The sequence below is a fragment of the Musa acuminata genome, chromosome BXJ2-7 (genome assembly GCF_036884655.1).
Source record: "Musa acuminata AAA Group cultivar baxijiao chromosome BXJ2-7, Cavendish_Baxijiao_AAA, whole genome shotgun sequence".
Classification (NCBI taxonomy): domain Eukaryota; kingdom Viridiplantae; phylum Streptophyta; class Magnoliopsida; order Zingiberales; family Musaceae; genus Musa; species Musa acuminata.
The window spans coordinates 10,859,659-10,872,238 of NC_088344.1; the positions used below are offsets into that span (position 1 = coordinate 10,859,659).

A 12,580-nucleotide genomic window follows, 5' to 3' on the forward strand; every position below is an offset into this window, starting at 1 on the left:
TTTTATCAAGTCAAAAATTTTAAATCAATTTAATTTTTATGATAGCACTAATTCATCTCCCTCTTAGTGTCATTCATGATCCTAATAGTATATTTAATATAATTTTAAATATCTACCAAATGAGAGGGATATTATTATTGTTGAAGCTTTTTCAAATAATATCAGATATTATTTATGAAAATAATATATATTTTTTATGAAGATGTGATGAAGCCTTGATTGCTCAACAAACAACTATAAATAAGGCTCCACGGAGACTTAAAAATATAACTAATGCTTATCATATCTAAAGAAGAGTTAAGGATCTCTATCACACTCCAAATAGCCACAACTTGCATGTGGAGGAATCCTAGAGGGGGGATTTTGGGGTCCTCAAATATGTTGAAAATATAAATTTAATATCTTGGCACTAAACGAAAAGTAGATTGGTACGATGTTTATGGAAAAGGCAATCATTAGGATGTTTTCAAATCAACCAAAGAAAGTTTGTAATATAATTTTTAAGAAATTTGAGTTATTTGGCCTTTCACCATTAGCCTAATAAAAAAAATTGATGGAAACAATAGTTAAGTTTTGATTGGATAGAAAGTGAAAAACCAATAGAAAAAGATATGAATAGGAGAGTTTGAATGTAATATACAAACATGATATTTAGATATTTGTGTATTATAAATCTAACTGTCTAAGTGGAGATAGATAGCTTATATGCTAAATTAGTTTCAAGAAAAAATTTACTGTGGAAAAAATATTAATAGCCCAAACGACTTTTCAACCATTTGTGTATATGTTTGCACATACTTAAAAATTCATAAAAATTACAACTAAAAGATATCTTTAAAAGATAGGGAGTCCAAATCCATAAGTTGTAAATTATCTCTTTATTTAGTAAAGGAATTATACATTTATCCAGTGTAGTTCTTGACTAGTGGATTCATGGATTTATGAACCTCATTAGTTTTTATTGAAGTGATATAATCCTAAATTAAATGATTGAATTTGTTATATAATGATATTTGAGCTTGAAAAGTTGCAGTGTGCTCTATCGGGTTGGAGCTATTGTTAAAAGCCTCTAGTGATGGAAGGCAAAAGTTCGTTGGAAGTGACTCATCTTGAATGCTTTGGACAAATGGGGAACAATCGAGGTTGGGTCGTTTGCGCTCTCTCCCTTTGATTGCTAGAACTCTTGTCATGTATCGTCGAGATGCTAGTCAATTAACCATAGTTGGGCTTCCAATGAGCCATTCATTGAGTCAGTCGACTGAGTCTTCGACTCAAGTAAAGCTGGCTTGTGATGCAAGGGTGCACTAAATTCCACTGTTGGTGAGCGTGGTGCTTCGATTGGCATTCCAACTGATCGGGGGCAGTCTGGGGCCACCGGTAATGGATCGATCAGGGGAAGACTAGGGGTTACGGGCATTGGCGATGGCTGAGCTGTTGTGAAGGAGAGGTTGCCAGCTGAGTTAATTGGGGCAAGAGTGGGGCGATGGCTTGCATCATCCTAACGAGGGTTTGCACCTAGTGTGTGAGGCTTAGAACGGCCTCAATGGGAATAACCAGGTGCCCGATGCTCATCCTCGGAGGTTAGAGTATGAGATCGTTGAATAGGCATCGATAATGCCTTTGGTTTGAACACATCCACTTAGGGGAAGGAGTGGAGATGCCCTCCCTGCATAAAGATGTTGTGTGTCAACGATGATGCCTTATCGCTAAAGCAATCGTTGAGAGATTTCATGGATGGACACTCTTGCGACATTCAGGCCTTCCTTCTAGCTCTAAGATTGTTGCAGCTTGGATGCTATCAATCGAGAGTCAGCACGACCCAGTCCTGACATGAAGGTACGAAGTCGTCCGAGTATCTCTTGTGGCGATCCTACAAGGTGATCATTGCAGAAGTGAAGTGGTCGAGGAAGATCCGAAATAGCTTTCGAGTGTTCAAGGCTAGGTCAAGGTGGGCTTTGATCTCCTTGGGATATTGCGCAAAGGTCAATGTCAAAGAAAATTTTTCGACTAACTCCTTCGACAATCAAGTTAGCATTATGAAACAATTGGAATGAGAAATTCGATACATACCTGGGCAGCGGGAGACCCTTCGTGATTGTCGTAGCACCCTCCTTTTGTTTTTCGCCCGTGTAGATGACTGGCCGTATGGCCCCTACGGTCCGTCGCCCACAGAGGCAACATATGGGTATGATAAGCAACATGGGGACCACTGCCCCCAGTGGTTGGCAGGGTTGGCCCGAGCGACTTTGTGGCTTGTCGCTCTCAGAAGGGAGCATAGGTTAAATCGACAACCCAGGGAGCATTGCCCCCCCTGTGGTTGACAAGGATATTTGTCCTCCACATCGAGCTGATGGGCTATGACCCATCGCATGATTACATGCTCTCTACTCTAGCACACACAAATCAGTATGTACGTAGGCATTTCAGGAAAGGAACTGAGGTCCTTGACATCATTTAGAATCATCTTCCAATAAGACTGTGATAATTAAGATGCGACGACTTATGGTGCTGCAGTCAATATGAGTTATTAGCATTTGCTAGGTTAACATACTAATCATCTCATATGGAATGGACAAGAGCTGCGTATAGGAGCAGGTTCCATGTGTCCGGCAGGCCACCAACGCACCAATGGCTGCAATCGTTGCGGAAGTTGATGCCATTATACTTGGATGGATGAGCATCCTTCCGAAGCTGCGAGAGATAGCTAATGTCGAACAGGTACACAGGCTTCGACATTTTGCGCAGCTGCTGCTTCACTATGGCTTCTTGTGGAATCGGACCTCCGTGGTATGCAGATGGACTCGACGGCTCTGTTTCTCCTTCACAGGTACTTCCCTTCTCGCCCCACTCTGTTCCTCTGATTCAACGAACGAACACAAGCGGTCAGTGTTACCAAACAAATACTCTACAGTGCAGTTGATCTGTCTCATACAAATGCATCATTTATGGTCCTTACCTGTAATGGTCTGGTGAGATCCCTTGGAAGAACACTCGCGTAGTGGATGAATTGATGCTCGAGTCTACCCAGTTTGCCCAGGTAGCCAATGCTCTGGAGAAGGCCACGGTCCTGTTCATGTCCTTCACTGTCCGGTCGCCATTTTGCATGTAGTCCCACCTGCATTCACCAGAGCACAAGTTCTATATCCATTGGTGAATTCATGAAAACAATGTGAGAGAGGGGGGGTGGCTTGTCACGTACTCTTGGCGGGATCCCGTGGATAGCCACCAGCGCCATGTGTTGAAGACGAGCACGTCGGCGGTGAGCCAGATGGATCCACCAATTTGTACGGAGTCCAGCTTTAGGACACGTCCTATGTTCTCGTTCACGATGTCCACCAAGTAATGAGACTTGTAGTACATCACCGTAAGGTTGTAATCCTGAAGCAATGTTTGATCTTTAGCTATTTTCTTGCAACTTCTATTCATGAGCTAATTGTGTTGGCCTGTAACGCAACTAAGATACATGAACACAACGAAGGTCAACTCCCGTGCTGGTTCTGATCAAGTGCTTCCACTCTATATATACTCGATCATTTCATTCCACTACTTCCTCCTATCATTCATTCATCAGGCTCGACAAGTGCCATCGATGAGGATCATGTCAATTCGTTCTATGGCCCGTTATCATGATTAAAGTTTTAGCATGTACTCACACAGGACTAACCATCATTAATAATCGGTATGATATGATACGTGCCGCAAGAAGAAGGGGAAGAAGAAACCTCAAATGTTACTGCAGAGAGGGAGCGATTATCGGAGGAGGAGGAGAGGGTGGCGTTGGGCACAGCCGCATGGAGCAAACACAGGAACGAAATGTACTGATTCAAAGTCAATGAGTCTCCCACAAACATCACCTTCTTCCCTCGCAACGTCCTCATCAGCTTCACACCATCAAACCTGTTCGCGGATACGCCATCTCCCAAGTAAGTCAAGCCAACAGGGAGAAGATAAAAGGCTCATAAAAGCAATCAGCCTCCAACCTGGGGAGATTACATGTCCCGGCGGGCTCCCACCGGAACTTGAGGTACTTGGTGTCGGGCCGGCCGTAGCGCTGGCAGTCGAACTCCTTGCGACCGAAGGGGCAACTCCGCGAATCGTAGAGTGGGTACGACTCGTCCTCCACCCATCTCCCGTTGTACAAATCGCAGCGGTCTCCTACGCCCCACGCCGAGGGCATCAAGAACACCAGCAGCAGCATCACACCGATCATGGTTCCCATCTCGGATCCCACAGCGACAGGAAGACAAGAAGGAGAGACTGGTGCAACAATGCAGCGAATGCCATGGAAGAGAGTGGCGGGGGGGTCTTTTGTAATCGAACTCGCGCCGAAGCTTACGTACACGTAATTTGATGGAGGTGAAATCTCCATGCGAAACAACCTCTTTCCTTCCTTCCTTCCTTCGTCGTAATTGTGGTTAGGCAAATCCGAGGAATTTTGTCTGGGAATTAATATGGATATTACAAAGTACAACTGAATTAGAGGAGGAAGAAGAAAAGGCTGCCTGCGTTGGTTGCAAGTTGTGGCTTTCTTTCCGTATCTTCCCATTAGGGCGTGGAATCAGACGCTGCGTACGTCCCTTGGTGCGCTCGATCCATTATATCGAATCATGTCGTTCTTGATTGGGGTTTCGAGGTGTTTTTGGCCCATTATTAAGTAATTAATCCATACGATTTGCTTACTCTATCGCATCACATTCCCTTTGTGGTGCATTTATGGCATTTGAGTGGACGCACAAACGTAATTATTCCGTTCCAAAAATGCAATGGAGTGATATTTGCGCAGGTGTTGGAAATATTGTTACAACCGACACTAGTGGCTTAAAAAACAAGAGCTTTCATTTACTTAACTCTCGATAACTGACTTTGAAATCGAAAAAACAAAATAAATTGAAATCGAATTTGAATGGAATTAGTTTAAAATTCGATTGATCCAAACCGGTCTACTAATAGTTTGATTTTGAAAACTATAAATGATTTTAATTCGAGCGTTCAAACTGAACCAAATCAATTTAATTTAAAAGATATCAATTTGGTTGAGTTTCCTATTATAAGTCTTTAAACGATTCAAATCGATTAATCAAATCAACCAAAATGCTCAATCTTATAAATAATCGTTCTATTGGACTAAGATTCTCGTTCGATCCAATTGAATTGAACATGCTCATTTAAAAAAAAAAAATTAAATTATTTAAAATTATAAATCGATCTTGAATCGATTTGATTAGATAGATCCGAATTGATTTTGATTCAGACTATTTGACTTTAATCGACCGAATAAGAAAAAAGAGATACGATTCGGTTTGACCCTTAATAGTTTCGTTCGGACTAGTTTGAACACCCAAAATTCTAAATAGGTAGGATTTAATCATATTTATCAATTTAATAAGTTTATTAATATTAAATAAAAAATATAAGATATTTTACATTTTCGAATAATATGGGATATTATTTATGAAAATATTATTGCTCCATGGGAACTTAAAATATAACTAATACTTTGTCACATCTAAAGAAGAGTTAAAGGATCCATCACACTCCAAATAGCCTTAGCTTCCGTAAGGAGGAATGCCTTAGCTTCCGTAAGGAGGAATCCCTAAAGGGGGATTTCGGACTCCTCAAATATATTAAAATATATATATTTTTTCTCATAGTAAATATAATAGCTTGGCACCAAACAGAAACTTGACTGAGGAGTTATCTAAGAAACAATAATTAAGTTTTGATTGGATAAGATTCTAGTACGAGAAAGTGGAAAAAAAATATAAGAAGATATGAAGAGGAGAGTTTGAATATGATATGTAAACATGATATCTAGAAATTTATGTATTATAAAGTCTAATTCGTGTATTGTGTAGACATGATAGATAGCTTATATGCTAAATTAGTTTCAAAGAAAGATTTTTACCATTTCTGTACATGTAATTAAAAATCTATAAAAACTTCAATTAAAGGATATTTCTAAAAGATAGGGAATCCAAGTCATATAAGAGAATATGAATCTCAAAAACCATATTCACAAAATATGGATGAAAAAGTAATTTGAGGATAGATAAATTACAATAATACCTATTCCAAAATAAATAAGAGATAACATATTATCTTATTTATGCTTATAAATTGAGCGATATATTGGTAAGCTAAATATCAGGGAACTATTATCGATTAGTATCCTAATTTTTTTTATATGGAGGAGGCGGGTTAAGCCTCTCTAAGGCTAAGAAGTGTCTTTGTCTAGTATTAAAATTATAGGGAATGATAATATAAGTTCATCGATAACATCTCCTTCCTAGTCGCTTGAGGACACTGCCTCCTCAAATCTTCCACGGAATCAACAATGCGGTGCTCCCTCTCTGCAAAAACAAAGCAGCGTCTGCTCACTGCATGAACAAGACAGTACATTTCAAACCTTTATTATCTTTTGTGATGGCTCTGAGACCATTGCAGGTGCTGCATTTCGTATTGCTGACTCTGATACCATCGTGGTGGCCTCAAGTCCACTACAAGCTAAATGCTGAGCAATTCTGGACGGCTTAGCCAAAGTGCCCGGCTTAAACCATCCAACATTGTTCTGAAAATTCTAATACATATATATATATACACATATATATATATATATATACATATGCATATGTATACACACATATATATATACATATACATATGTATACACATATATATATACATACATATACATATATATATACATATATATACATATATATATACATATATATACATATATATATACATATATATACATATATATATACATATATACATATATACATATATACATATATACATATATATATATATGTACATATATATATATATATATATCCTGGCCATTCTTATCCTGCTTTGTAACCAACGACGGTGGCTGCAATTAGTCACATCTGCCTAATCTCTTAGAACTCGAACTCGTAATGGAGACTAATTGGGAGATCAACAGACAATGACTGATGATGGAGGTGTATCTCAAATCAAATTGTACAAAACAACAAAAGGCATCGTTAAGGTGTCGTTGTTCTCCTTGCAAGGTTGACGATACTGGTTTTTTCGTGCAGCACCAATTTGAGATGGAGGTGCTCCGTCGTACTCTCAGATAGATGAGCATTACTTGTCATCTATCTGAGGATGCCAAACCGCCAGAACATATCTCCCTTTTATGGAGCTCTAACATCTTCACTTCTGGGTTACAGAGACCTGGAAGGATCATAAGAACACATAAGTGATCTGAAATAGCTCTTGATCGTAAATGCTGTAGGTTATTTCATGGGCTGATGGATTATAATGTCCTCATGGCGATGCAAAAACATATGAATGTAATTGTTGGCAATTCAAGAACATGTGAAAACAACATCTAACATGATTGAAGTTAAGAAGTCTCCACATCCACCTAAAAGAAACTATGACGTGATTGATAGACAATTGGCTTATGTCCTATACTACTAGGAGGACAATATGGATAACTGCAAGACAAATTCTAATGAAATTTGGCATAAGCATGATATTACCATGATGGTAATAATCAGAGCACATACTGGTTCATAAAGGGAAATGCTAGCAGGTATCATGAGGATCACAGTTTGCTTTCACTTTCAGAGAAATTATATTTTCCTTGTCCTATAATTAACCTTCAATTCACCATTTGGATGACTCAGAGAAACCTTTGTCAATGATATTCGCCTTCCTATCCATGTCTCGAATTAGCCTCATGGCTCTAATATAGTAAAGAAATAAATTTATGTTCTCAAGAAGAATCAGACTGGCCATCAAATTTACAAAATGAAGTTTCCCAATATGCACCAGTTAAGCTTTATCCATTGAGGTAATTATCTTCTAAACTTGCCTAACATGAAACTAATGCAAGATTCCATCCAAGGATCTTACGACGACAAAGCTAATTGTGAGGGACAATCAATCAGGCATGTATACTGGTTCCTACCATAGTCCACCGAAAGGTATAACTTCCTCAATCTAAGGAAAAACCAACAATGCTTTTTATTGAAACAAACCTGAGCACTTTGGAATGTCCCAAACGGCAATTGATGATGAAGTGCAGTCAGGTTCGCAGAGAGCATGGATGTTCTCATGGTTGACATTCATTGCAAGCATCCAGGATCCTATAGTGACATCCTCATTGCTGAACATTCGGAAACTGGAAATATAAAAAGTTATCCATGCATCTAGTGATTCCAGCACAACTTGTTAAAAAAAGTCATGCGTCTAGATATTCCACACCAAAACGTAAATAGCTGTTGCATATAACGATAACTGTAGTTACGTTTTTGTTGAGATATTATAGTAGTTAGTGTATTATTGCACAAGTAATAGGTCTCAGATTTGAGTCCATGTTTGAATGTCATTACTTAATGTAATATTAATTTCTTCTTATGTGTTTAAAAAATAGAACTACAGGAAACAGTGGAATGACAACCAAATGAAGATGACCACATTCTATTAATTCAGACAGCACATTTAATGATTATAGAGATATAACAAGCATGGCATCTTAATGATCATAATTGCTACGAGGTACAGAATCATAATGCTAATTAGAGCCAGATTCTTGGCAATGATTCTGAAATTGCAGTTTTGAGTTAAGCTCATAATAATCACCTTCATAGGACAGGAGAAATTCAGAAAAACTCATCTCCTATCTGAAACCCATCCCTAAGAAACAAATCAAGATAAAAAAACTTCCACGTCCCAAGTAATCTAACCAAGTATAAACAAATAGACCAAGCCACAAGTTGACATATATCACAAACAATACATAAGCCTTATACTTCACTTAGTACACCCCTAGGAAGAGAAGCCAGGTTTGCTCATGCATTAAGAAAATAAGATTTGAGCATTGCTTCATGATGAACAATAGTAAAGTCAATCAAGTCACTTGAATGAGAAAACGAAAAGCACTCGTAATAAAACAAGGTTATATTGTGCTTTGACAGTAAGGAACGAAAATTCCTTCGTGCTGAAGAATACAAAATACATTATCTTGACCTCAACATAGAGAAACAATGAAATCACTTGACTGAGAAAACGAAAAGCACTCGTAATAAAACAAGGTTATATTGTGCTTTGACAGTAAGGAACGAAAATTCCTTCGTGCTGAAGAATACAAAATACATTATCTTGACCTCAACATAGAGAAACAATGAAAATATTACTAGTAAATGATATAAAGAGTTAGTTATAATTGTTAAATTTCTTTATGGATCAGAAATTAAAGTAACAAAGTTTTGAGCATCAAGATTTTGTAGTTTACCTGTTGTTTCTCAGTGCAACCAAGCTTGAAACTACATCTGCTGAAAGTGCATATATAGGACCATAAGCATGCAGAAAATATTCCTTCCCAAGCAAGTATGCTAGTGGTTCATACCTATCGAGTTCCCAAATATATACTCAAGTATCAGCCAGAATTTTACTATATTTGTAGATAATATTAAATTTTACAATATCGGAGTTCTATGGGAGATGCATATCACAGAACTGCAAAACTGAACCAATTGGATTAAGCAAACATTTGAAAGATGTACCAGAAAAATAAACTTAGCCTCTAAATTCAAACACCCAGTCTCAGCATAAAGCGTAAACCCATACAAGATATACATGCTGATATCATTACAGAGAACAGGCAATAGTTGAAAGATTTCAATTGCCTCAATTGTTTGTAAACAGCTTGGGCTCAGTATGGTACAAGCTCGGATTAAGCATGATTTCAAAATATCAGTTGGTTTGATCAGCTGTTATATATGAATTTGATCCAGGACCAGTACCAGTCAGCATATTGTTTTTTTTTCCCCGTTTGATACTGAGTGGTATGGGACGGTATATTATGTGGGAATACACCAATATGAGCTCTTTGCATCCTATATATTTGGCTATAGAGGAGTTACGGTTAGTCAAGTTTGCAAAAGTAAGATAACATGTGACCACCCCTATAATTACACAAGTTAAGAACCATCCTGAGCTCGAGCTATGGTCAGGTTGAGTTTGATGAAATCACAGTTCTAAAATATCTTATTGGATAGCATCCTAGAAAACCTAGGGTTTCACGCACACCTACAATGTGAAGGCCATTTTCTCTTTACTTTTATGTTCAAAACAGGATACTTTATGCAGGGCTCTGCTGGTAAAATAGTTTCCTTTATTTTGACCGCTATTTTATGTTACATTTCTGTCTACGCATGCATATAAGTTGAAGAAGGTGAAATGTTGATCAGATTGCTTGAGAACAATGGTCTTGAAACTTGGGATCCTTCTGAGTTAGAACTGTCGCTTCACCTCATCACCTTTTGCTTTTCCATCCCTTAATCACAACATTTGGTTTCTTAAAACTTATTGCAAGTTTATGATTATGCACTATTCTCCGTTTTCATCACATGGCATTTTTGTGGACCTGAAACTTAAGCAGAGTAAAATATAAGCACCATAGCATTGTGTAGCTCACAGAAATACTAACCATTTGAGGTTTGGGTCAGTAAATACAGGCCCCTTCTTCATGCATCCAAGATAAGTTTGAGGGTTTGGTCGATCTTTTGCCAGAAGCAGTGAGAGACGATCTAAAACAAAGTAAAGAATCTGTCAACAATCAAAAATTCAAGAGAAACAAATGATAAGATCCAAAGACACATCACCTGGCCTTAAATAAATGTCGTCATCAGCTTTAACGTAGAAATCGGAATCATATAATGCAAAGGCTGCTTTGAAGAAAACTAACCTGCAACACAAGATTAGATGACGGTTTGGACAAACCAATAGCAGAAACAACACAAACACTCGCGCATGGCTAAGTATATGGTGCATCTCATACGTTTTATGTGGAAGATTGCTGTACTCTTCCTCGATATCTAAAAGCATGAAATCGTCGTATTCATCCACCTCTCGTTGAAGCGCCGCCATTTTCGATTTATCTTTGGTCTTCCCGATAATAAATCTAAAAGCCAAACCGGTCGCTTCTTCCAAGCTGCGATACCAATTACTCGGTTCAGAACTATAGGGCAACAAATGCAACAGCAGCACGCCTAAATTTCGAAACCGACCACAAGATCGCATCAAAACAAGAACATTCATGTAAGAGAACCATAGAACAGCAGGAACTAATTCAAAGATCCAACCAAAACCAGATCTTGACAATATCCGAGGGCATTGTTCAGATGATGAGAAACGGGAGCAGCAAAATTGAACGAATCGAGCCCAAGAACGAGACCAGGACTGACCGAAGGAGACCTGGGCGATCGGAGGGCAACCACGTCTGCCTGATAGATCTGCGCCGGCCGACGGATCCGAACCCCGTCTGGATCCCGACGAAAGCCATCACCTTGTGCCGCTCCGGCGTCCCGCTACCGGTCCCGCCGCCGCGGTCCCACACGACGGAGACCGATCTGGGCTCGAGACCGGGGCAGCTGCGGGCGGGCCTGGATATGGAGATGGCACCGAAGAGGAATCCGGCGAGGCCAAAGATCAGGCAAAAGAGGGAGAACGCGGAGGAGGAGGAGGAGATGCGCCGGAAGCGGGAGAGCAGAGGGGACGGCAGCGGGCCAGTGCGGAAGACCTTGGGCGATTTCGGCATCGCTCGCTTCGACTCATAACCCTTCCAAATTCCGCTCCTTCTTGAGGACTCGCCCGCAGAGAAAAGTGAAGCGGCCGCAGGACGAAGAAAGAAGCTGTAGTAGATACGAATTTTTGCTGAGAATAAAAGAAAAAAGTAAACAAAACAAAAAAATGAATTACTGACTATTAAAAATTAAATATAGCAGACTTCTTTAGTAAACATCATATAATTGCAGCTAATAATCTAAAGCTCATTCACATCATGCCACCCTATTCGTCTCGTTTTCTCACAATTGATTGGATTAGTCAGATATAGTTTATCTAAATATCATGTTTATTTAATTCATCTTACGATCAATTTGTAATTGGTTATTGACCTTCAAACAAATGAATACACAAAATTTGATTTCTTAGAAAAAGCCACCAACTTAAATGAAGTGTTTAATTAGTGTCGCACCTACCAAAGTTATTCAAATGTTATAAAACCAATCATCATTTTTCTTTTTTATATATATGAATATATCCCTAAAATTTTTTTGTCAATTATCCTCCTCTTTAGCGGGCTGCGAAGATGCTCCTCAAATCACGTAGTATGAGGAGGAGAGGGAGAGAGGAGAATAGGATGAGGCAACTAAAAAGTCTTTGATTCCCTCTTATTTATAGAGGCCCGCTGTCAAATTAACCCTAATGGATCCTATCATATTGGGTATCAGATCTCCATCCAACTACCCAAACCTCTTAGATTAGTGGATCTCTATCCAATAATCTCTTATTAGTTCTTATTGGATCTTATCCGATCTAATAATTCATAGGCTTATATTGGATATCCAATAAGATAGAGATTCCAGCGAATATCTCATTATTAGGACCAAAATCGACACTAAGAGAAAGGGTAATTAGTGCTTACGATAAAAACATCAATTTTGAAAAATTACATTCGATGAAAATCGATATCGGAAAAAGAGTGCTTGACTTTGAGTAAGTGAACTAAACAATTAACTCAGAAAATAATAGCAAT

At 38.7% G+C, this 12,580-nt stretch overlaps 2 protein-coding genes across 2 annotated transcripts; both read right to left on the bottom strand.

Annotated features, from left to right (window-relative positions):
- Nucleotides 1–2,559: 2,559 nt before the first annotated feature.
- LOC135618083 (protein trichome birefringence-like 41) lies at nt 2,560–4,369 on the bottom strand. Its single transcript, XM_065118987.1, has 5 exons — nt 3,981–4,369; nt 3,723–3,897; nt 3,200–3,378; nt 2,957–3,115; nt 2,560–2,857 (listed from the first exon to the last, which is right to left on the bottom strand). The coding sequence occupies exons 1-5, from the start codon at nt 4,367–4,369 to the stop codon at nt 2,560–2,562; spliced, it is 1,200 nt and encodes a 399-aa protein (XP_064975059.1).
- A 2,539-nt stretch (nt 4,370–6,908) lies between these two features.
- Nucleotides 6,909–11,670, bottom strand: LOC135617192 (probable beta-1,3-galactosyltransferase 14). Its single transcript, XM_065117181.1, has 7 exons — nt 11,229–11,670; nt 10,823–10,975; nt 10,647–10,729; nt 10,472–10,571; nt 9,275–9,388; nt 8,019–8,161; nt 6,909–7,206 (listed from the first exon to the last, which is right to left on the bottom strand). The coding sequence occupies exons 1-7, from the start codon at nt 11,579–11,581 to the stop codon at nt 7,124–7,126; spliced, it is 1,029 nt and encodes a 342-aa protein (XP_064973253.1). The 5' UTR covers nt 11,582–11,670; the 3' UTR covers nt 6,909–7,123.
- Between the last annotated feature and the right edge of the window lie 910 nt (nt 11,671–12,580).